At 38.8% G+C, this 25,643-nt stretch overlaps 1 protein-coding gene across 2 annotated transcripts in view; it reads left to right on the top strand.

The window, feature by feature from the left end:
• HTR3B (5-hydroxytryptamine receptor 3B) overlaps positions 1–25,643 on the top strand; it is a 48,794-nt gene that overhangs the window by 9,037 nt on the left and 14,114 nt on the right. The window contains exons 1-4 of one of the 2 annotated variants that reach the window (XM_046017934.1): positions 8,515–8,629; positions 12,893–13,053; positions 24,811–24,855; positions 25,197–25,306. In XM_046017934.1, coding sequence (XP_045873890.1) covers positions 8,590–8,629; positions 12,893–13,053; positions 24,811–24,855; positions 25,197–25,306 — 356 coding nt within the window. In that variant the 5' untranslated portion in view covers positions 8,515–8,589. Of the gene's footprint in view, positions 1–8,514; positions 8,630–12,892; positions 13,054–24,810; positions 24,856–25,196; positions 25,307–25,643 lie in introns of those variants that run through there. The other variant, XM_046017933.1, reaches the window with a different exon arrangement.

Genomic DNA, 25,643 nt, shown 5'->3' with positions numbered 1-25,643 from the left:
TCATAAATGTGTATGTGCCTAATAACAGAGCTTCAAAAATACACGAAGTAAAAACAAAGACTAAAAAGAAGAAACAGACAATTCCACAATATTAATAGATTTTAACACCCCACAGGAAATGGTCCAACAAGAGACAGAAAAAACAATGAAAATGTAATCTGAACACTATTAGACCACCTTGATCTAACTGATATTCACAGAACGTTAGAACCAACAATAGCAGAATACACATTCCTTTCAAGTATACATAGTGCTTTTGCAATGAATCATATGCCAATCCATGAAACATCTCTGAATCGAAATAAAATTATTGCAATCATAGGATATGTTCCTTGACCACAATAAAATAAAATTATAATTACATATGGTCCCCAGCTTTTGATGATTCCGCTTATGATTTTCAACCTTACGGTGTTGTGGAAGTGATATACATTCATTTGAAACTGTCCTTTGAATTTTGATCTTTTCCTGGGCTAGTGCTATGCAGTCTGATTGTCCCTCATGGTGCTGGACAGCAGCAGTGAGTCACAGCTCCCAGTCAGATCACAAGGGTCAATAACCGATCCACTTAGAATCATTTTGTACCATACAACCGTTCTTGTTTTCACTTTTGATATAGCAGTCAATAAATAACATGAGATATTAAATACTTTATTATAAATCAGGCTTTGTGTTAGATGATATTCTCCCACCATAGGTTAATGTAAGTGTTCTTTTTTTTTTTTTTTTTAAGATTTTATTTATTTGACAGACACAACGAGCAGGGAACACAAGCAGTGGGAGAGGGAGAGGGAGAAGCAGGCTTCCCAACGAGCAGGGATCCCGATGCGGGGCCCCATCCCAGGACCCTGGGATCACGCCCTGAGCCGAAAACAGACGCCCAACTGACTGAGCCACCCAGATGCCTGTAATGTAAGTGTTCTAATGAGGTCAGCTAGGCAAGCTATGATGTTTGGGAGGTTAGGTGTGTTATGTGCATTTGCCACTTAGTGGTATTTTCAACTTGTGATGGGTTTATGAGGTTATAACCCTGTCATAAGCCAAGGAAGATCTGTGTGATATCTAGAAAAACATCCCAAATTTTAAAATAGACTACTTCTAAATAATCTATGGGGCAAGAAACATCACAAGAAAAATTAGAAAATATTTAAAAGGAAAAGTAAGGAATATACAACATATCAAAATCGGTACAATGCCACTAACCCAGTGCTTAGAGGAAATGTATGGGTTTATTTTTTTGAGTGTAGTGACACACAGTGTTACATTAGCTTCACATGTACAACATAGTGATGCGAGAAATCTGTACATTATGCTACGTTCACCACAAGGCTGGCTACCATCTGCCCTGATCCCTCATCATTAGCTGTATTCCTTATACTGTGACCTATTCATTCCAAATCTGGAAGCCTGTATCTCGCACTCCCTGTCACCTGTTTTGCCTAACCCTCCATCCCCGACCCCTCTGGCACCCATCCATTTGTTGTCTGTATTTATAGGTTTGGTTTTGAACCATATTGTATGGTTCTACCTATATGACATTCTAGAAAAGGTAGAGCTTTCTAACATTAAACTGCTGTATGGTTTTAGTAATACTGTTTGTAACGTTTCGGAAGTGGAGGACCAAGGCTTTATTTATTTCCATGCTTAGGAAGAAAGTAAGGAAGTTACCCCTTAAAAAGTCACTGAGTCTTTGGGAAACTTGGGTGCTCCTAGTGACCAAGAGTTTGGAAAAGCAAGAGTAAGGAAATAAGCAGCGAGGAATTTGCTGAAAGTTGCAGAGTAGAAATAAATTAGACGAGGTCAAGTTGGGGAACCTGAAGACGAATGTTTAGAGCAAGGAAGGAAGACAAGTGAATAAGTCACGGCATGACTCTGAAGTTGTGGAAACGCGCACTGTGGAGTAAAACACCAGAGGTTGGCTGGATTCTCTGGGTCTGCGGGTGCAGTGGCTGCCACAAGGCGGCGCTCTGACTACATCTACTTAGGTTTCCACTGTGCTTTTCATTGTCCCACTCCTCTCTCAGCCTTTAAGGGCTCTAACTAGAGGTCTGTCACACTCCAGCCATAGTCAGCCAGCCTATTATTAGTGCCAAGCCTTCCGCCTGGAGCAATGACAGTGTAAATTTCAGCAATGGCAGAAGGGGGACAAATACAGCTGTTGTGCATTTTAGAATAATTGCTACAGGCCATTTGGAGACAGCTTTATAATAATGGCACTTATACACACTTATACAATATTTCCCTTTTCTGTTTTATACCCCCCTCAACACTCTGCAACATGAGTTTGTTAATCCGCTCATCTCATGAGCCTAGAATGATCTTCTCCCTAATTTTATTTGATTTTACTTTATTTATTTTTTAAAGCAACAAGCATTTATTTGGGCCATTAGAATGGCAAGTCAGAAGACAACAGATTCAGGTAGAAACCTGGGTTCTGTCTGCCTCCCAGTTTAACAAAAGAAGGTACCGTCCAGCCCTTTCATACCCCGTTCCTTCTGCTGGGAACTCCGCTCTCACTGCCTTCACCTAGTTGACTGTCTCTTCCCAGTACAAATGCCATTTGTGAAAAGCTCTCCCAAGTCTGGCTCTTGTTCTTGCTTCCATTGTCCCCAGTTGACTCACTGACTAGCTAGTGTTCATCTCATTGCATTCTCAGTGTGTCTTACCTATCACCTTGAACTTGAAAAGTTTCTTGAACTTTTCTTCTCTTGTATTCCCCAGTGTCAGCCACAATTCCCCACACAGTGAGCAGGTCAATAGGTAAATAAAGAAAGAAAGAAAGCAAGCAAGCAAGCAAGCAAGCAAGCTCTAACAGATCGAAGCCCTTGTCCCATCTTAAGTCCACAACTGGATTGAAAATATCCAGACATGTAGACCTGAGCCTGTCTTCCTGGCTCCTATGGTTGACCATGACCTCTCCACAGAAAAGTTCTAAATGGGCCTATGTGGACAGGTTCTGGGTCCTGCGCTGAGCCACCGATCAGGGAAGATGCCCAGAGCTGGCATGGCACAGCAAGACTTCAAGGCCTATCATCTGTGCAGAAGGCCTGGACAACACGTATCGCCGAGTCAGACTACCTGCCTGCCATTGCAGTCGAAGCCGTGTCCTGCAGCTGATGTAGTCAGAAGCATGGAAAGAAGCAGCAAACCTGCGATTCCATGTTCCTCTAGTTTGGGGCCCGTCTCGCTCCAAGTAACTGTGACACCCCTGAGTCTGAGGCACCCTCTGAGAGAATCAAAGAGGCATGAACTCCCTGTGTCTGTGTCCCACGTTTATCCTTTGGCTGCTTTCCAGCTGGTTCTGGAGCACGCCAAATAAGAGCAGTCTTGCTCTGAAGACCCCGCCCATCCTTGGTGAGGTGGTGGCGAAAGAGCAGCATACTGGATGTGGCTGCGAAAAGCTCGTCCTTTTTGGTGTCCTCTTTCTTGCATAAACCAAACTTCTTTTCTGCCCACTTGGTCATTCTTCTCTCCCTCTCTTTCTCCCATGTCCTCACATATTTAACAAGTACTACTACGTGCCAAGCTCTGTGCTGGAGATGCCAAGATGAATAAGGCACAGTGCTCTACCCTCAGGGAATTCACAGGATTCTGGAAGAAATAGGGAAGTAAATAAACAGTCTTAATTAAAAAAAAAAATAGTCATAATATAGTTGAATAAATGCTATCATATAGGAGGTGCCTGTGAGGCCCTGGAGGTTCAACAAGAGGGCCGTGGTGCAGTAGCGGATATCTAGTAGCCAGCTGGTGGGAGGAGCCCTCACTGGTAGCATCTGCTGATTTCTAAGTGGGGCAGACCTTTCCATCATGGCTGATTTCAAGCTACTAACCGGATGTCACTGAACACAGGGGTGGGAAGGGATAGACACAGTTGGCTCTTTTGCTGCAGAAAGAGCCAGCTCTGGCGTACAACCATGATTTCACCTCCTAAGACCCTGAGCGGAGCATCCATTCAAGCCGTACCTGGGTTTCTGACCTATAGAACCATGAGCTCATAAATGAGTTTTGGTTTAAGCTGCCAAGTGTGTGCTAATTTGTTATGTTGCCATAGAAACCTATAGAAACAGCCTACTATACAGAAGTGAAAGCCTAAGCTTAGAAATAGGAAGCAGTTTGACCAAGGCCATGAGCATCTAACAAGTGATAGAGCAGGGAGGGAAAATGACATGTGTCAGACTCAGAAGCCTGGAAACTTACACCCATGTTCTATGACTTACCATAGAAAACTGTGTCATATGACCATGAAGGGCCAGAGTCACGAGGGATACTGTTCCTCGTTCGTTCATTCATTCATTCATTCATTCATTCATTCATTTTTAAGGACCAGATGTGCATTATTATTAAAGATGAAATTCTGAGCCAGAAGAAAATCAAATGTTGAGTGTGGCTTTGAACTTGAAGTGCTGGCCCAGTGGTTACCTTGATACTTATTTCAGAGGATAATGCTATGGAGTAACGAAATTTCATATGGGACTCCACTCATTAGATATTTGATTTTGGCTAGAGCATCCATTTCTACTTTTCTCCTCCAGCCTGACCAGATGTGCTGAGAAAATTTGGTTTCCCCCGAATATGTACATCTGTCAAAATTCCTGTCAATTTTGGCACGACTGCCAAGGGAGTGAACAAAGAGAGTTAGCGATTAACTTCAAAGAACTTTGTTGGAGAGGAATAAAGATATTTAAGGTCTATTTTGTGAACTAATTGCATTTGCATATTTATGGGATTTACTGATATAGCAGTAATTAAAAACTATTTAGTAGTCTTAAAGGACACATAACTCAGTTGCTGTTTGCATAATAAACACTTCCTTATTATGTTTGCATAATAAACCCTCTCCCCTGCCTTCTTCTAAAAGACACCGGTCCAGCTAAGAGGTGTCATATCTTACTAGGAAATAATGGAGAAGCAAAGTGCAAGGGCTCATGGGAATGTGGGGAGGGGGGCTACTGAAAGCAATACATCTCTAGGTACTCAGTGCTAGGCCTGACCTAAACCGTGCTCAGGAAACAGCCGATTCAAACCTCAGATTAATAAGTCTTTCTTTTCCCAGCTGATATTTGAGAAACCTGAATGATGAGCCCCGATAATTCCAATTTTTTATTTTAATACACTGATCTGCTTGAAGGACCTGAATGAGGTTCACCTCCCATTCATCTTTCCTAAAGAGCTGTCTAAGGGTGGGGTGCTGGGGATCAGATCCTTGAGTCATGGATGGTAAGAAACAATGTGAGTACAAAGTACTGTATTGAGAAAAGGCAGTTTTCATGAAAAATTAAAGGTTGAGGGGCGCCTGGGTGGCTCAGTGGGTTAAGCCGCTGCCTTCGGCTCAGGTCATGATCTCAGGGTCCTGGGATCGAGTCCCACATCGGGCTCTCTGCTCAGCAGGGAGCTTGCTTCTCTCTCTCTCTCTCTCTCTCTATCTCTCTGCCTGCCTCTCTATCTACTTGTGATCTCTCTCTGTCGAATAAATAAATAAAATCTTTAAAAAAAAATTAAAGGTTGAACAGGGAAGAGATAGCAAATCTAAAGGCACTGAGTAAACAAACTACATCCAGACAGGGCAGTAAGGTCAGAAAAAGTGCTATCTGAGCCTTCTGGTGATGCGGAGCGGGGCAGGCCATCAAGGAAAGATCAGGAAGCATCTGCATATAAACTATTTTGAGGACAAGTCACTCACACAAAAACCTTTCCCATCTTGGCAGAATTCACCAGCCAATAAAGAGCTGTAATGGGCAGGATCACCAGACTGTTGTTAAATTAGCTAATGAAGGTCGTAATGTACCTGTATTACACATCATTAGCAATGGCCTTCCAGTAACAGATGGGGATATGAGGAAGTGAGAAGAAAAGGGAGGAGAAGCATGTCCCAGAAGGTTTGACATAGAGCCATGCTTACTAAAACGCGTGGCAAGAATGTAATGTTGATCTTCATCTCAATTAAACCTTTGCATAAAGGCAAGCTTCCGTGTTGCCTGCCCCTAGAAAGTGCTGTGTACATGGATGTGCTGCCTGTAGCTTGCCTTTCTCCCGACGGATAGGGCTAGGACCTTGATGGCCAGACCAGTCCTTGGTGATGTTCTCTCTTGATAAAGCCCCATTTATCTGGCCGTTCTCTCTAGAGGATATTTCTCAAACTTTCCATAACTTTGTATCAAATTTCCTCTACCAGATTACATTTTTGTTTTCTGAAATATTTTCAAATACACAGCAAGACTGGAAGAATAGTAGAATGACACCCCCCCCCCCATACACACACCATCTGAGAATGAACTGTCACTGTGATGCTCTGTCACCTGGGAGTACTTAGTGGGTGATTCTTACAAACAAGAACATCACATGATTTCAAGTCCATCAAAATCAGGGAATTAACACTGCTACATCGTTACCATCTAATCTACAGGCTCCAGTTTGAGTTTTAGGAATTCTTCCCAACATGTTCTTTGTAACAACAGGATCCAAGCCAGAATCACAGGTTATGCTGAGTCATCCTGTGTCTTTAATCTACTTTTGTGCGATATGGTTTCTCAGTCTTCCCTTAACTTTCATAACTTTGACACTCTTGAAGATGACATGTGCCTGTTTTGTAGACTGTCCCACGGTCTGGCGTTATCTGGTGTTGCCTCCTCTATAGATTCAAGTTTTGGAATTTTTTGCCAGATGATAACAGAAATGCAGCTGTGTCTTCTCAATTCCTCCTATCTCACAGCACACAACTCCCGTGATTGGTAATGTTAATTTTCATTGTTTAATTAAGGTGTTGTCTGCCAGATTTCTCCATGGAAAGTTTTTTTTTTTTTAAATCATTGTGATTAATGAGTATCTTGTGTAAGTGTCCTGTTTTTCTTCACTTTCACCAACTAGTTTTTATCAGACACTGATGTTTCTTGAGTGAGTAATTACTATGAAGATTCTAGCATTCCGTCTACATTTCTTAGCTGGCATTCTAACTTAAGGAAAAGCCGTCTCTTCTTTCCATTCATTTATTTAAATTAGCATGGACTTGTGGATTAGTATTTTATTCAGTGGGTTATAATGCTTCAGATCGTTATTGATTTTAATGCTTGAATTGTCCCAGATTTGGACAGTGGGAGACCCTTCAAGCTGATTATGTCCTTTTACCATATCCCTATTATTCTGTCTAGCACTTCTTTACTTTGTGATGCAATGAGATGTTCTAGGCTCTTCTTAACACTTCTCCTGTCCAGCCCAGAAATCAGTCATTTCCCTATTTCTTCCTTTTAAGTAGGTATGTTATTTAGAACTTAAGCTCTGGGTATTGGGTATACTCATTGCTACTGGGGTGTCCCTCCCCACAGACCCACTGGAAGACAGAGCTAGGGATGTAATGTATAAGGACATGTGTACACACACATTTACATCTGTGTTTATTTCCATTTTTAGCTGACATGTACTGAGAACCATGAGTTCATGCTGATACCTACAAAACCAACTCAGCACCATGGGTTTGTCCTAGTTTTCTCCATTTCCATATTTGTAACTCCTGTCACCAATAGTAGGACACCAATCAGGCTACATTTTATTGGTAGATGAAAATTAAGACAAGAACGTCAAAGATTCTAAACAAAGGGAGTGCATAATTAGGAGAACAGGGATCAGGTATGTACGTTTCTCCTCAGTTTGCTCTGTGTAACTCATCTCAATCCTGTGCCTCTACAGTCCCACTTACAGAAAAAGCAGACGCTGAAAATGGTATGAAATTTAGTTTTTGTTTCTAGAGCATCTGGCGTTCTACCAGTGGCAGATAGAGTTATATAGAATCATGCTTCTTTTTCCTTAATAATGAAGAGTGGATGGGTACTCGATCAAAAAGTGAAAGGAAAATTTTATCGAATGATGTTAAACGTTAGTACCTCTCATCTTCAGTAAGCCTGAAGCATCCTCTCATACACAGTTACTTTCTGAATTGTACGCAGGGACAATTGAAGAGACACTCCCATTTATCAAAAATCAATGTTTCTTTTAATTAAAGGGGCTTAGGAAAAACAAAAAGCACTTTCCCTGTATTGTTAGCAGTTGTCCTTCATTGGACAATACCAGGTTTCCATTAGCTTTGTGTAATTCCAGAGTCCAATAACCACTGTCAAATGCTGAAGATGTAGCCGCATAAGTCTGATTTAGAACAGCTATTTAGATCTCAATTATTAATGAAATTAGTGTCCTGAATGTCAGCAAGAGCACTGCCTTAGGTAAAGGCTGTAAAGGAAATCATATTAGTGTGGAATTTCCTCTCCTTAGGGGCTCCTCTTAGATTACATTATTCACTTAGCTATCTCCTGTCAGGGAAATTGAAAAGTTGGCCATGATCTGAGCCTGGGGCAGAACCAAATGGAGAAGTTAAGGGGTATCTCAGTGTCATCGATTCCAAAACATTTGCCTGGTGCGGGAGTTGCCGTCGGGTCCGGTTTAATGTTTACAAAATAGCACCAGCACGGACAGCAGACACTGGCTGAGAGAGAAGAATGGAGTGAAGAGGAGGCCCTTTAGGAAAAATTGAGTGCGGTCCATCCAATAGGCAAGTTTGCATGTCTCCTCTTTGGGCCGAGCCCGAGAACACTGGCAGGTGCCATGGCTCTCCTGTGGCCCTTCATCCTGGTGGCTGCCTCAGGTGGGTCCTTTTAACGATTTTACTTTCGGCCCAGAATATTAACTTTTAAAAGCTAGAGACAGTATTTTTCTACCTGGTGCTGTATAACTCCTTACAAGTGTTCGTTTTTACTTAGCATCTGTAAAGCACCAGTCCTGCGAGGCGACGTGGAGCCCGGTGATTTGTTATGTCTTTGCTCCTACAATTACAGATCTGTAAATACAAACAGAGTCACACAGTGGGGCTCTTGACTCACAGCTGAAAATATGCTGGAAATGTTATAGCTGTTTGATAAAACTTCTCTAGAAATCAAGCTCTCTTTGTGGCAATTTACATCGAGAGTTTGGGGCATTCCTTTTTTAGATTTGCTTTTGTGTCTGAATAATAGATTTTTATTATCCCAAACAGTCTTGCTTCGTTAGAAGCTTTCGGTAGCCCAGAGAATTTCCTGGATACAGCTTGGCTGAAGACACCTGTGTATTATTTTGGTATTACAGGTCTCACCCAGCCATGCAAAGTCTGTGTAGGTAATGAATATATCTCCAGAGACAATTACTAGAAACTTGTATGTTTTTAGTGTCCATTTCCCCTTAAAATGCTTTAAAAATTAATATAGCTTTCTGAATTTCTAGAACTAAGTTTTTGCGGAATGAGTATTAACGCCACAGAATTGGGCCATTTGTGTTAAGATCCAATAGATTCTTAAAAACACACAAACAGATCAAGAATATATGTTTCTGCTGGTGTTCCCCCAGTACCCCCACTTTCTTGAGGGGTGTCCTCGAGCTTATATCTCGGAGTTTCCCTGTTTTAAAATATAACTGGAAGTGGAATGAGTCAATTACTGAGATGAGGCAGGACTTGGTAGCCCAGCAGCTGGAAATGATTTTTTTATTGGGTAGAGAAGAAAAATAGCCACTTATCATTAAAATAGGAGAATCCTGAATGTTGAACTTAAAGGATAAAAGCATATCTTAATTATAAAAATGAAAACAGGAAATTTCTTTAAATGCCAAATGGGTTTCTTAGCAGAAAATAATTGTGAACATAAGCTAAGTAAGATAAAATAGAAAAATAAAAGGTAAGGAAAAGAAAATCTTCTTAATGTCTCTTTCTAATGTTTTGTATTATGCTTGATTTTTGTTCTAAATGTGACAGAAAGTGTGTTTTAATGGTGTCTAGTAATCAGTGCTTGACCATAAATTATACTGGAGACACGTGTTGCAGAAAAATCTGCCCTTTGGAATTTTCGCTGGGTTAATATCAAGATGACTTGTAAATACAAGAGCACTAAACCAACCACCAATTTAAGGCCACTGCCTGATGGCAGTGTCCTGGGCAAGAGCCTAGATTAAGAGACCTGTTTAGTTCCTACCGCACTACTCACCAGCCATGTGACCTTGAACAAGCCAATTAATCTCTTAGAGGTTGAGTTTTCCTGTAAGTTAAATGCTTATTTTGCATACTGTGGTGATCAAATAAGATAGCATTGTGAAATTGTAAGGTGCAATGCAAATAGAAGGTATTTTTGACCCGAAAACACACATACACAGAAAATAATAGGCTGTTTCTGCCCAGTGGTGTACACCATGCAACATGTCGGTTTCCTTTTGGAGGGCCACGCACTGCTGTCCCTAATATTCTCAGGGAGTCAGTTCAGTGTAATGTCATAAGAAAGAGCTTGGGCTTTGGATCCAGTCCAGCCTCTTCATTTGCAAGCTGTAGGACGTTGGGTGGTCCTAAGCTCACTAAGCCTCTAGTCTGTCACCTGTAGTGAAATGACTCCTTATGGGGCTGGAGAGTACCTGTCTCATAAGGCTGTTGTAAAAGCCAAAGGAGGTCATTCATGTAAAATGCTTTTAGCCCAGTGCCTGACACACAGCATGTATTCAGCCAGATTTGGGAATTCAGTAGACCACACCCCTAAATCTCATTCCCCCTGCAACTTCTCAGATGTGTAACTCTTATACTCCCAAAGCTGACATACCCACTAAGTGAGAACAGCTCTTTTCATCACAGTGCCCAGAACTCTTTAAGATAGAATTCGTCAAAGCAAGGAAAACAAAGGAAAAATTCTATTGTATTCTTATCTTAAAAAAAAAAATCTCTCTGCACCTAAAAGTGCTTTATAGCTCAGTCCCCGACACATTCCACTTTCCAGAAATCTTACAAGTGAATTATTTGAAGCCAATTATTAGCATCCATAGAGGCCGCGTTAACGAGGAATCTTCCCTGGGTCTGTGGATAGCTTCCATCAGTGTCTGTTGAAACATCACTGAACTGTGAGTCATTTAGTGCTTGTGTGAATGTCACATTAGCTTTCAAGGGGCATAATTTACTGTTAATTAATGGTCACTTAAATCCTTAATCTCTCTCCTGTAATTGATCTTTCTCCTCAGGCAAATTTGCATTCATAGTAGAAATGTAATTTATTATTTCTTCCCATTTTAAACAAAGAACTCTTTACCCTTATAGTTTATTTAAGCGTACTTTCATTTCCTTCTTATTTTTCCTCCTATCGTTGCTTGTTTCTCTTTTGTTCCTAGTTCTAGATTCTAGAACTTTCTTTTTACCCAAAGGCTTTGACACGTTCTGGAAAATATGTTTATCCATAGGAGATGTATGGATTGTTTCCTTAAGTAGGCAGCAGAAGGGAATTTTGAGTCTTAATAGCAGAGGATATAGAGAAAACACATTCATTTCCCTGAATTATGTTTTAATTCTGTCTCAGATAGTTTCCTGTATCGAAACATGCACATTTCAGTGTTTCCCCAACTGGGACTTGAATTGGGAGCTTCCAAGCGAGGTGAAAGTGAAGTTGCCCAGAGCGAAGTTCACAGGAAAAGCACCAGACCAGCTTTGCTTTGTGCTCCTGACTTCTCCTCCCCTGGGGTACACCAGCAAGAAATGGTCTCAGGTAGAGAGATTCACAGCACATTTTTTTGACAATCACGGTTCACAAAAACCCTAAAAATGATGCTTGATGCATGCCACCTACCTTAGTCCTCCATGCCTGAATAGCGGATGCCATTTTAGGCATCTCCGTGGGTGAATAGTTAGGGAGTTAAAATGCTCATTAGCTTCGCAGTTCTGGTGGTAATGAGAGTGAATATTCCACTGCCCACAGTGACTCTGCATTGCACCCCCAGCATCGTCGTTAGCATTTTGGTCACACTGACATTGATAAATCATAGAAATTGCTGCCTGTGGCGGCAGGTGACATGACATCATTCATAAAGAAATGGGTATAAACAGGACTGTCACACAGGGAGAAGATATCTCATTTACAGTTTCCTGCTGGATCCCGCATACCTTCAGCAGCTCATCAAAATAACTATCAAAACCACTGAGAGGTGAGGTGAATTCCGCACAGGACACTACAGATAGATTTCACTCACGCACTGTGGCAGGAGGCGTGCAATTTGCTCCAGTCCAATGACTTAGCGAAGCTTTGAATCCCCCAGGAGGTGGCAAAACTTGTGAGCAAAATACCTTTTGCAATTCAGAGGAAGCCCTCGCAAATTTGTCACTTCCAATTGTTGGTGCTCATTTCTCGTGCTTCTTTTCCCCTGGCCTCCCCTGCCTCAACACCAATCACTGCTCCTCTACAAATCAGGATGCCCAGGCCATACAGAACGGTTGTTCTCTGGAACCAGAAAGAATTTTCCCAAAACGAAGATCTCATTTTCTGACAAGTGTGTTTTGTTAAAAGACAGTGGAGTGAGAAAAGAGGTTTTTTATTTGTTGTTGTTGTTCTTAGGAGAAAAGTATGAATTGGAATCTCGTTAATCCCATTATTTAGGAATCCGAAATCTTTGGGTTCACTGGTTTGTCCATGTTTCTGTGTGAATTTCCTATTTAACTGTTGAATTACAAATGGAAAAAAATTAAAGTCAAGGAAGAGATCACTTTTGATTAAGTGTATGGGAAGGTTTGTTTTGTTTTATCCCTGTATTTTAGAAGGGGTGATACTGGAATACAGGATTCTGTCTCCAAGATGCACGATTGCTGTGAAAACAGAGTTGTAGGTGCGGTTTGGATCGTTGGAGATCCGAGTTGACTTCCTGGTGGTTACAATGAGCTGTCTCTATTGGGCAGTCAGGTTGTCAGCTTACTTTAAGCGTCTGCCAAAGAGCCCACTAGCTGGCTGTGAACTTCAGCAAATTGGGGTGAGCTGAAAACCGTATTCTGCCAGGACCCACGAAGTCCTCAACGGTCTGAGATCTCCTCGAGATGCTAAACTACTCTTATTTTCCTCCTCATGATGCCTGTTTTGTTTTTCAGAAACCCTAGCCATTGATACGCCTCATCCCAGGAACCCTGCTCTGTCTCGTCTCACCAAGCACCTACTACAGAAATATCACAAGGCAGTGAGGCCAGTTCACGACTGGACCGAGGCCACCACGGTGTATCTAGATGTGCTTGTCCGTGCCGTTTTGGATGTGGTGAGGACCGTCTTACCCTTAGCGATCCCAGTTACCTGTTTGTAACTACCTGCTGTTTACATGGGAGCCTGGTTGGGCTGGTAGGGAAGTTGACCTGGACTCGTGTTAGCAGTGAGCAGTGAGCATGGGGTAAAACACGTACTAGGCAAACCATGCTTTCTAGTCCCCGACTTGCAATGTGAGAGGCAGAGCGTCTAGAAATAGGAGTTTCATGGAATTAAGAGGTTTTAAAAATTGTGGTCATAGACCACTGTACATATTTTATGAGTTTGCTGAAACCAAAAAAATGGTATTTTTTCCCTATGGCTCACATTTCTTGGGGATAGTAGTAGATTCCAGAAAAACATCTACCACTTATTGCCTGAAATTGAGAAAAAGAGAAAAATGTGTTCTGGTACTTTGAGTTTATACCCAAGGTGTTTACTAAGAGTGGTGAGGGAAGATTTGCTTATATAGCTATCTTCTATATCTAGAAAGTGGGTTGTTGTGGGAATTAAATGAGAGAATTCATGGAAAGCATTACCAGAGGTCTTAGTAGGCCCTCTGTAAATGATGGCTTATCCTTGCTTCCTCTTTCTCCTCTTTTCTTAATGACAGAGTCTTCAGTATCATTAGGTCCCAGATTTATTTTAATTTTTCTTAAGAACAGACTTTACTGACCTTGTTTGTTAATGTAGTTTAATATCTTTTTTCAATTTATTTCTCAAAACTTGTTTTTCTAATTGAGGTATACATATGTTGAAATGCACAGATCTTAGGTATACAGTCTAATGAGTTTTGGTAACTGGGTGCATGCATAGAATCCACACCCCATCAATATAACAACTATTTCCATCAGCCCAGGAAGGCCCCTCATTGACTTCTTAGCCAATCCCCATCCCTCCATCCACAGAGAAAATCACTGTTCCCATTACTTTCATCATAGATTATTTTTGCCATTTCTAGAATTTCATATGAATGAAATGTTATTGTGTGTCCTCTATTGTGTCTGGATTTTTCATTCGGCATCATGTGTTTGGGGTTCACTCATGTTGGGTTTATCAGTAGTTTTTCTTTTTTATTGGTGAATATTATTTGGTTATGATTATACCATGATTATATCCATTATTTCTTTCTTCTTAAGGAGAGAGCACAAGAGCATGTGGTCAGGGGGTTGGGCGTGGGTGGAGAGGTGGAGGGAGAGAGGGAAAGAGAGAATCTTAAGCAGGCTGCATGCCCCACACAGAGCCCAACACGGGACTCAGTCTCACAACCCCGACATCATGACCTAAGCCAAAATTAAGAGTTGGACACTCAACCTACTGAGCCACCCAGGTACCCCTGTTTATCCATTCGTATGCTGATAGGCGTTTGGGTTGTTTCCAGTGTTGGGATATTATTAATAACAATGCTAGGGGCGCCTGGGTGGCTCAGTGGGTTAAGCCGCTGTCTTCAGCTCAGGTCATGATCTCGGGGTCCTGGGATGGAGTCCCACATCGGGCTCTCTGCTCAGCAGGGGCCTGCTTCCCTCTCTCTCTCTGCCTGCCTCTCTATCTACTTGTGATCTCTCTCTGTCAAATAAATAAATAAAATCTTTAAAAAAAAAAGAGTCTCTTATGGTTTAAAAAAAAAATGCTGTACAAGCCTTTTTATGTACATGTTTTTATTTCTTAGGTAAAACCTAGAAGTGGAAGAATTGGCTCAGACAGGTGTACCCTTATTGAGAATCTGCAAGGCTGATTTACAAAGTGGTTGTATATTTTACACTCCCATGAGTCAGATAGCCGAGTTCCCATTGCTCCACATCTTCATCGGTATTTGGTGTTATCAGTCTTATTTTCAGCCATTCTGTTGAGGGTATAATGGTATTTCACTGAGGTTTTACTTTAAATTTCTCTGATGGCTTGTGACCAGGAATTCTCTTCCATGTGCCTATTGGCTACTTACATATCTTTCTTTGTGAAGTAGCTTTTTAAATCTTTTCCTTTTTTTTTTCTTTTAAATTATGTTGTTGGTCTTTTTGTTATAGACTTATAGGCATTGTTTATATGTTGTCATACATTGCAAATACTTATTACCAATCTCTGACTTGTCTGCTCATTCTCTTAAAGGGCCTTACGGTGAACAGAGATCTAAAAGTTTAACAAGGTCCATTGTAAATCAATTATTTAGCTGTGGTTAGTGCTTTCTGGGTACTAAGACACCTTCGATACTCCCAAGTTCACAGACATATTTTCCTGTATTTTCTGTCAGAAGATTTATAGTTTTTAGTTCCTTAGATTTCATCCTAGAATCTATTAAGAATTAATCTTTGTGATGGTGTGAGGCATAGATAAAAGTTTTTGTTGTTTTTGTGTGTTGTTTCGGTTTGGTTTTTTGCATTCAGACAGGAGTTGAAAAGGCTTTCCTCTCACCATTGATTTGCTTGGTGCCTTGGTTGAAAATTAGATTGACTGATAAGTGTTGGGCTATTTCTCTTGAAATCAGGCAGTGTAAGTCCTTTCCATTTCTACATAAATTTTATAATTACCTTGTCAGTTTCTTTTAAAAAAAACTGCTGGGGGGTTTTTTAGGATGGTGTGGGATCTGCAGAGTAATTTCGGGGAGAATTTTGGGGAGAATTGACATCTTAATAATAAATATTCCAGTTTTTAAATACGTTCTGTCTCTCCATTTATTTGGGTCTTCAGCAATGTTTTATAATTTCCAATGTAGAAGCTTTACATATATTTCTATTAAACGTATCCCAAAGTATTTTTGCTGCTATAACTATTACTTGAAACTTTTTATTTTCTATTTGTTATTATTATAGATAAATATTAATTTTGCATGTTGACTTTGTATACTGTGGTCTTGCTAAATTCACTTGTTAATTTTGGTAGTTTTTTGGTAGATCAATATTGTCTACATATACAATCATGTCATCTGCAGATAGTTTTACTTCTTCCTTTCTAATCTGTTTATACTCTTTATTTTTTCATTGTCATGTTGTATTACCTAAGACTGCTCCTACAATTTAACGGAAATAGTGAGAGCAGACATCCTTGTTTATTCCCATTCTTAGGGGAAATTTTTTCACCATTAGGTATGATGTTAACTATAGCTTTTTTATCAATGTTCTTTATGAAGTTGAGGAAGTTTCTTCTTATGTATTGTACACTAAGAGTTTTATTTTGTTTTTTTAAATCATGAATGTATATTGAATTACATCTAATGTTTTTTTCTCCATCTATTTGGATGATCAGATAATTCTTCTGTTTTATGCAGTTAAAAGGGTGAATTAATTTGATTGATTTTCAAAAGTTAAAATGTCCTCGTATTCCTAGGATAAACTCCATTTAATCTTAATATATTATCCTTTTTATATATTTCTGGATTTAAATACTTACTTAATATAGATTGCATCTATGTTAATGAAGCATATTGGGCAATAGCTTTTATTTCTTGTAATGTACATGTCTTGTTTTGGTATCAGGGTTATGTTGGCCTTAATAAAACCATTAAAATGTCTTCCCGCTTCAATTTGCTGTAAGAGTTGTATAATATGGATATTTTTCTTTCTTAACATTTGATAGAATTCACCAATAAAATCACCTAGGACTGGACTTCTTGGTGAGAAGATATTCAAATGTGAATTCATTTTCATTAACGTGTATAAGAATGTTCCAATTTTCTATTTCTTCTTATGTTGCTTTTAATAATTTGTGTTTTTTAAGGAATTTATCTATTTATCCAAGTTTTCAAATTTGTGTATAATATTGCCTGTTTTATCCTCATGTGGGTAATTTGTGTTTTCTCTTATTTTCCCTTGACCAATATTGGGAAAGGTTTGTTAATTTTACTTATTTTTTTCCAAAAAACCAAATACTCATTTTGAATTTAATCTGTTGTTTATTTCACTGATATCTGATCTTATCTTTACTTAATTTCTTTCTTTTAATTTGTTTTTCTTTACCTACTTTCTTAAAGTGGAAGCTAAGATCATCAATTTTAAACCTTTCTTTTTCTAATTTTAGCATTTATACTATCTCTAATCACTGCTTTAACTGTATCCCACAAAATTTTGAAGCATTTAAAATTGTAACATAAATTACATGAAATGAAACATCTTTTTGAAGCTGATCTCTTCCCCCTGCCCTCCAATACCTGGCAACCAGTGATTTTATGTTTCTCACTATAGTTTTGCCTTTCCAGAAAGCCATATAAATGAAATCCTATGGAATTTGCCCTTTGTTTTTGCTTCTTGGGTTGTGGCATGATGCCTTGGAGCTCACACATGAGTTGCTGTAGGGTCAGTAGCATTCCACTGTGCAGGGGCGTGCACTGCAATTGGCTTATCTGTTTACCAGGTCTTGGACATATGGGTTATTTCCAATGTGGGGAAATCATGAGTAAAGCCACTGGACACAGTTGCAAATGTTTTCACTTCTTTTGGATAAATACTTAGATGTAGGTTTGCTGAGTTTATGATAAGCCTCTGTTTAGCTTTATAAGATACTTCCAAACTGTTTCCCATAGTGGTTTCCTCGTTTTGCATTCCCCCTGGGATGCAGGGGTTTCTTCCATGTGATTGCCAGCATTTGATATTGTCAGTCTTTGTAAATTTGAACCATCCTGGTAGATCTGTGATGATACCTCCCTGTGGTTTTTAACTTTTGTTTCACCAAAGACTAATGACATTGAATATCTTTCTGTGTGTTAATTTACCAACTGGCATCTTTTTGGTAAAGTGCTCAAACCTTTCACCCATTTTAAAAACAGTGTTGTTCATTATCTTATTGAGTTGCAGGAGTTCTTTATGTATTTTGGGTCTATTTCTGGACTCCATTTTGTCCCAACTAATGTTTCTCCCGACACTAGCCCACTGTCCCAATTACTGCAGCATTACAGAAGTCTTGAAATTAGAGTATGCCTTCCAGCCTTCCTCTTTGGTTTCAAAATCATTTTGACTCTTCCAGGTCCTTTGCATTTCCATATAAACTTTAAAATCAATTTCCTTTTTTAAAAAGTGCTGGAATTTTTATTGGGATTACATTAAATCTATCGGTCAATTTGAGGAGAATCAACATTTTAATAACAGTCTTGTAATCCGTGAGCACATTTTAGCTCTCCATTTATTTAGTTCTTTAATTTCTCCTAGTAATATTTTGTAGTTGTCAGTGTTTTACGCATATTTGGGTAAATGTATCCCTAAGTCTTTCATAATTTGGTACTATTATAATGGTATTTTATTTTATTTTTATAAATGGTATTTTTAAATGAATCTGTTTGTGGCTAGCATACAAAAATACAGATGATTTATAGGCATTGGCCTTGGATCCTGTGACTTTACCATCTCTTATTAGTTTTATAGGCCTTTTTGTGGATTCAGATTTTCTATGTAGAAAATCACGTTGTCTGTGAATAAAGACAGTTCTGCCTCTTTAGCTCTATTCTTTATACCTCTTTTTCCTTTTATTGTCTGTTGCACGGGCTTGAACCTCCAATAAAATCTTAAAGAGAAGGATGTGCTATTCCATAAATATCAATTTGATAAATGTGTTTGATAGTATTATTAAAATATTCTCTAACTTTTTAAATTTTGCCATTCTATTAATTTCACAATGAGGGGTGTTGACACCCCCAGCTGTAAGTGTGCTTTGTCTAGTTCTCCGACCTTTGTTTGGTGAGTATACATTGAGAATCACATGTCTTCTTGATGAGTGGATCCTTTTGTCATTATGAAATACCCCTCTTCATGTCTGGTAATATCCTTTTCTTGAAGCTTTTCTCATGCTTACTTCTTGCACGATGTATGATTTTGCCGTCCTTTCATTTTCTGTCTCTCTGTGTGACATTGTATTCAAGGTCCTTTCCTGGAGGCAGCATATAGTTGGGTCTTGCTTTTTTTTTTTTTTTTAACTTTTCTTTTGAAATAATTATAAAATAACAGGAAGTTGCAAATAAATTTACAGGGAGGTTCTGTGTACCCTTCACCCAGTGTCCCCCCATGTTAACATCTTAGGCCAATACAGTATAAATTCCAGCTTTAAAATATTGACATTGGTTCAATCCACAGAACTTACTCAGATTTCTCTAGTTTTACATATACTCGTGTGTGTGTGTGTGTGTGTGTGTGTGTGTGTGTGTCTTTATCACATGTATAGCTTTGTAACCACTGCTACCACACATCAAGCTTACAGTCATCAACAGGGGATGCCTGGTTCTTTCCTTTTATAGCCACAGCCCTGTCCCTGCCACCTCTCCCTAACCACTAGCAAACGATAAATCTCTCTCCATCTCTGTAATTGTGTTATTTTGAGAATGTTCTATAAATGCAAACATATAGCATGCAACATTTGAGATAGGTTTTTCCATTAGATATAATTCCCTTCAGATTTACCCATGTAGCACATATCTTGAGTTCGTTGGTTTTTATTGCTGAGTAGTATTCTGGGGCATTGTTTTTTTTTAACCCGTCGATCTATGCATTTTAATTGAAGCATCTCGTCTATTTACCAATAACCATCTTGCTATTTGTTTTCTACTGGTCGTTGTTTTTGTCGTTGTTGCTGTTCTCCTTTTTTTTCCTTTTATTTTGCTTTAAGTAAATTAAACATTCTTTTAATATTTGACTTCAGTTCTTCTCTTGGCTTTTAGCATCCTTCTGGGTTATTTTTTAGAGGTTGTTTTAGGGATTTCCATATCCATCATTCACTTAATACAATGTACTTAGAATTAATGTTACTGTCCTTCACATAAACTGTTCAAATCTTACAACAGTAAGATTCCATTTCCCAGCTCCACTACCCTTTGTACTACTTTTGTCTTCAATTTTACATTTACATACATAATATTCCCCCCAATACGTTATTATTTTAATGTAATTTGTTAAAATAACTTAACAATTTCTCTTTATTTAAATGGAGATTTTTTTCTGTATCAATATCTTAATGCTATGCTGTCAATAATGGACTCTGATTTTTTTACTGAGATTTACATATTGTAATTGATTTAAAAATAATTTGAAACTTAAAATATAATTGATATCACAGGGCTTAAATTTTTTTTTTTGTCTGATGCAAGTTATTTTTTTAAAGACTTATATATTTAAGAGAGAGGGAGAGAGAGAGAGAGAGAGCATGTGCCCAAGCAGGGAAGGGGCAAAAGGAGAGGAAGAGAGAGAATCCTCAAGCAGGCTGAGTGGTGAGCACAGAGCCCGAGATCATAACTGAGCCGAAATTAAGAGCCAGCAGCTTAACCGACTGAGCCATCCAGGCGCCCCACAAATTATTTTAACATCACTTTCCTCCAGTTCAGATAAATCCCTAATCATCATTTCTTTATAAACAGGAACACTTAAGTGATATGCACACCAAAAAAAAAAAAAAAAATCAGTTTTCGCAAAAGTGCCAGTTCTAAGATCCTAGAAAATATTTAATGAAGTGCCAGGAAATATCCACCCCTACTTCAAAGGCCTAGTCTTACATAAAGCTCCCAGAAAGCATAGAGCTTACAGAAAACTCCCTTAAATTTCCTCTGCAATTGGATATTGAACATTGAACCAAAATTTTGGAGAGTTAATTTCCTGGGGCTATATCTTCACATACTTAGGGAATATTCGTCCCTGCTAGTTGTCAGTGGGTTATTAGGACTGCATTGTTTATTAGTTATTGTTCAATGGGAATAGCCTGATTTGAATAAGGACACAGGATATGAGTCACATCCTGCAAAACCCCAGGACACACGGATAATCAACTTTAAGTAAGGAAATAAGACTACCTTTATTTAGGTCTATCCTCATCCTCCCACTTTCTACTTCGTACTGATTAAGATAACATAGAATTACTCAGGCTTTCCTTTAGGGGGTTAGCTGGAGATAAATAGAGAAAAGGAGTAAAGTTTCTATGTTAATATTTTTCTCTTGGAACAACTATATCAAATTGAAATTTATCTGTTTCTCTCTATCCTGATAAAATAAAGCCAGATTCTTTCTGGTAGATAAGGAGAACACCATTATTTTTTCAAAGATATGTTTTCTCCATTGGCATGGAATATACTACTTTTTACTGGAATGCGTTAGACAGTAGTATTGTCTTATTGGATTTGGAAGACTTTCCTCCAGAAATCTGGAAAAATCTCAAATTCCATCCCTCTAGTTTTATCCCTGTCTATTGCCTTAGCCTTATCGCCTCAATACTACAATGAAACCAACCCCTTGTCTCCTGTTTCCTCCACTGAATGTCTTTGTCTTCATTCTCCATCTGTAAAATACTATAATCCTTCAAATCTCAGCTCCCAAAAGAGATTTCCTCAAATCTGAAAACTGACAGCAACGTCTCCTTCCTTTAAATCCACAGAAGTCTATATATTTCTTAACACACAGAGCTATTTGTTAAAATGTCACATATCCTAGTTTATTAATAAGCTGCCTGAGGGAAAGGCTTGCTTACCCATGTTCGTGTTTCCCATAATATGCTGCGTAGCGTATCTTACTTCAAAGACACTGGATAGATGTTTGTCAAGCAATCAATTGATTAAGATAGTCTAATATGCTTTGCAAACATCTCTAGGACATTCAGCAGGGCTAAGCCTAGAGTTCATCGTGGAGTCAAGGCCCGTTTGGAAGGACTTAAGGAAATCATGCACAGAATCAGACAGTACAGCCCCTGTGGGAATAGATAAGTTGGGTGCATCCGTTGCTGGCAACTTTTGTCTGGAACGAAGAGCTTTCAGCGCGGTTTCCATCACGGCATCTCGCTTCCGTTGTAATGTTTTGCCTCCTGTTTTGTTTATATGAAAGACTACAGTCTTTTCTTAGAATTTCTGGGTATTATGAGTACCTTAGGGACATCTGATTATAGAGATAGTCTACTCAACAGTGAAGAGTTTCAATTTGTTTCTATTGAGTTTTGTCAATTCCGAATCTCAGCTACCTTTGTATTCCAGTCCATTGACTAGAGCCTCCTAGCCAGACGTTGAGGCATCTGTTTCTATAGTCTTCGGAACTGGGAAAGATAAATAAGAATGTGCGGGAATTATCTGTATATTTGCTAACCACCAATTTAGATCTAAATAGACTCCCTCTGTTAGGAAGACTAATGAATTCCAATTCTCTGAAATATCCTTTGCTTTTAACAAGCAAGATGGAAGGTATCTAAAGAAAAAAGAGAGAGAGAAAGAGATACACAGAGGGAAAAGCTGTGAATAATGCCACCAGAGAACCAATTATGTTCACCAGCTGGCATTGAGAAACTTGTTTCCTTTGACAAAAAAAAAAAAAAAAAATCAGTTTTAGCCTCAGACTTCTTTTTGACATTGTGTTCTTTAGGGCTGAATGACAAATGCTCTCAGGCACCCCTTAATATATTAGAAAAAAAAATTCTTAACACTTTTTACATGTAACATGACAAAACAATGGGCAGGAAGAGAAAAATGAGCTAAGACATCAACATGGCAGTTAATAAGAATCACTGAGTAAAATAATAGTCTCCTCAGCCATGACTGAGTCAATGACACATTCATGACCTGGTGTGACAGACATTAAAAAAACAAAAACAAAACCAAAAAACTGATCAGGACATTTCATTAAATTAAATTTCATTAAATTTTAATTAATTTCATTAAAAGTATATTTGTTGTGAAAGAATGTTACAAGCTGTATTTTCCAGTAAGACAAACTACATTTTGACCCTGGTCCTCCCCCCCCCCCGCCCCAGTTTGTGGGGAACCCTCATCGATGGCAGCTAAGCCTAGAACTGAGCCCTTTGTGCTTTAATTGGGGAGACAGACCCCACATCTTCCAATGTCAATAAATCAAAGTCCAGTTCAACAGCATGACAGTTCAGAGCACGAAAATCAAATCTAACTAAATAATGCTGATTTTAAAAACATGACCTATTATCTCCGCTGGTAAAAATTGGAAGGAAATGGCGTCTACTCAAGGTTCATTCATGTTGTAGCATGTGTCAGAATTTCTTTCCCTCTTAAGGCTGCATAATGTTACTTTGTATGTATAGACCACATTTTGCTTATGTATTCATCTTTGATGGACACTTGGGTTGCTTCCACCCCTTGGCTATTGTGACTAATGGTGCTGTGAACATGGATGTGCAAATCACTGAGTCTCTGCTTTCAGTTCTTTTGGATTTACACCAAAGAATGGAATTGCTAGACCATATGGTAATTCTATTTTTAATTTTTTAGGAACTGCCACTATTTTCCATAGCAGCTGTACCATTTTATATTCCCACCATTAGTGCACAAGGATTCCAATTCTTTACATCTTCACCAACTCTTATTTTCTGTTTTTGTTTGATTTTGTTTGATTTTGTTTTAGTAGCCATCTTAATGAGAGTGAAGTGGTATTTCACTGTGGTTTTGATTTGCATTTCCCTAATGATCAGGGATTGTGTTAGCCAGCTTGGACTGCCGTAACAAGTACCATAGACTCTATTTCTCACAGCTCTAGAGGCTGGGATGTCCAAGATCAAAGTTCATAATTTGGTCCATAGCGGTGATACTGAGCATCTTTTCATGTGCATTTTATCCATTTGCATATCCACTTTGAAGAAATATCCATTTTGAAGTAGGGTCATTGATTTGTTTTGATTTGTAGAAATTCTTTATGTATTCTGGATATTAACTCCTGATCAGATATATGATCTGCAGATATTATTTCCATTCTGTGGCTTGTCCTTTTACTTCTTGAAGCTGTCCTTTACCTTTAACACACGAAAGTTTTTCATTTAGATGAAGTCCCATTTACTTTTTCTTGTGTTGCGGTGATTATGGTGTCATCAACCACCTAATTCAAAGTCATAAAGATCTCCTTTGTTTTCTTCCTTTTTAGAAACGATTTATTTATTTATTTGAGACAGAGAGAATGTGTGCACACACAGGTGTGGGGAGGGAGAGACTCCCAAGCAGACTTCCCACTGAGGTTGGAGCCTGGCACGGGGTTCTGTCCCAGGACCCCAAGATCATGACTTAAACTGAAACCAAGAGTCAGCTGCCCAACAGACTGAGCCAGCCAGGCACCCCTCCTATGTCTTCTAAAGTTTTATAGTTTTAGCTCTTACATTTAGACTTATGGTCCATTTTGAGTTAATGAGTTAATGTTTGTACATAGTGTGGGATATTCCTTTTAATTCCTCAGGACACAGCAGTTTTAGAGTGCTCTTTGCTAGAGTAGATATAAAAAAATTAGTAAGGAGTGGGGTTTTTTGTTTGTTATTTTTAGAGGTCTTTAAAAAAATTACTCATTGCCGACATGGGGAAATTCACATCTATATCATCAAAAATACACTTCATTTACATGAAGCTCATTCAGTCTGTTTGATAAGCAGAGAAATCCAAACAGAAGGTAACTTAACAGGAATGGCTGCCAAGAGCAGTTGTGATAACACACATTGAAATATTATGAATAATATCTTAATTACAAATGAAAGCTTGGTCTCAACTTTTTAGCCCAGAATTGGCTAGGCTACATGTCATTTTTCAGTTTGATTAATGGCAGAGTAACTAATTAGGGTAGGAAAGGGATTAGCAAATCCTTCAAGATGTCAGATGTAGTCATGGAGCCATTTTGTCATAGATACTATAGTAAAGTTCACAGTGACAGGCATGTGTAAATGAATAGGAACCGAGAATACTCAGATTTGAAGAGTGAAGGCAATACTTTCAAAATCAGCATATTGAGTTAGATTTGCTTTTTTCTCTAAATTATCATCGTGTTGAATTGGACTTAAATTTATTGACATTCTAAGATTTGGTACAGATTTTCTCTTTGCTTTGCAGGATGCACAGAACCAAAAATTGAAGACAAGTATATGGTACCACGAGGTAAAAGACATTTTCTTCTGTGCATGCTGGACCCTTGATCTTAACCTGTTGCAAAATATCATTATTCTAAGGAATAGATATTTTCTTTAGCTTCTTAGATGTGCAGCAGGCCTAATTTATTAGAATTTGTGTAAGATATATGGTTATATATATATATATATATAGTTTCTGGTTTCTGGTTGGGGCATCATCTTTAGGAGCTGGGAGGAAAGTCTTCTCCCCTAACAGTGCCAACAAGCAGATCACTTGGGTTATTCACCCAAATCCCTCTTCAGTTCTTTGGTGAGACTGACATTGCCCCTTTCTGATAAATTTCTTTTCTGGCCACTCCTTCCTTACAGGTTTGGGATGATGAGTTTTTATCCTGGAACCCCAGCATGTTTGATGAGATTCGAGAGATCTCTCTACCTCTAAGTGACATCTGGGCACCTGACATCATCATCAAGGAGCTGTAAGTGTGCTGGGGTATCTTTCCATGGGGTTTACCCTGCTTGGACTGTTCAGGCCAGTTGCTCTTACTTTTAGTCATTGCTGCTGTTTTTCGGTTTTCATGTTGAAGAGGATCACAGTTTTGGGAATATTCAAGTTGGAAGTACCATGATTTGATGTCATCTAAGATACAGATTGGATTACAAATGCTTGAGGTTACTCAAGGATTATATCTGTGTTTCAAGAGCACCAAGTGAATTAACTTTTGAGACTCTGATTACCGAGTCCATCTCTGCCAGGGTGAATTATGTCATGGGAATGTGATTCTTATTTGCACTTCTAGGCGAGTCCTGGGTATC

The sequence above is a fragment of the Meles meles genome, chromosome 8, assembly GCF_922984935.1.
Source record: "Meles meles chromosome 8, mMelMel3.1 paternal haplotype, whole genome shotgun sequence".
In the NCBI taxonomy this organism is placed as follows: Eukaryota; Metazoa; Chordata; class Mammalia; order Carnivora; family Mustelidae; genus Meles; species Meles meles.
The sequence above is the reverse complement of the archived record's forward strand: the minus strand, read 5'-3'. Positions and strand labels throughout refer to the sequence as shown.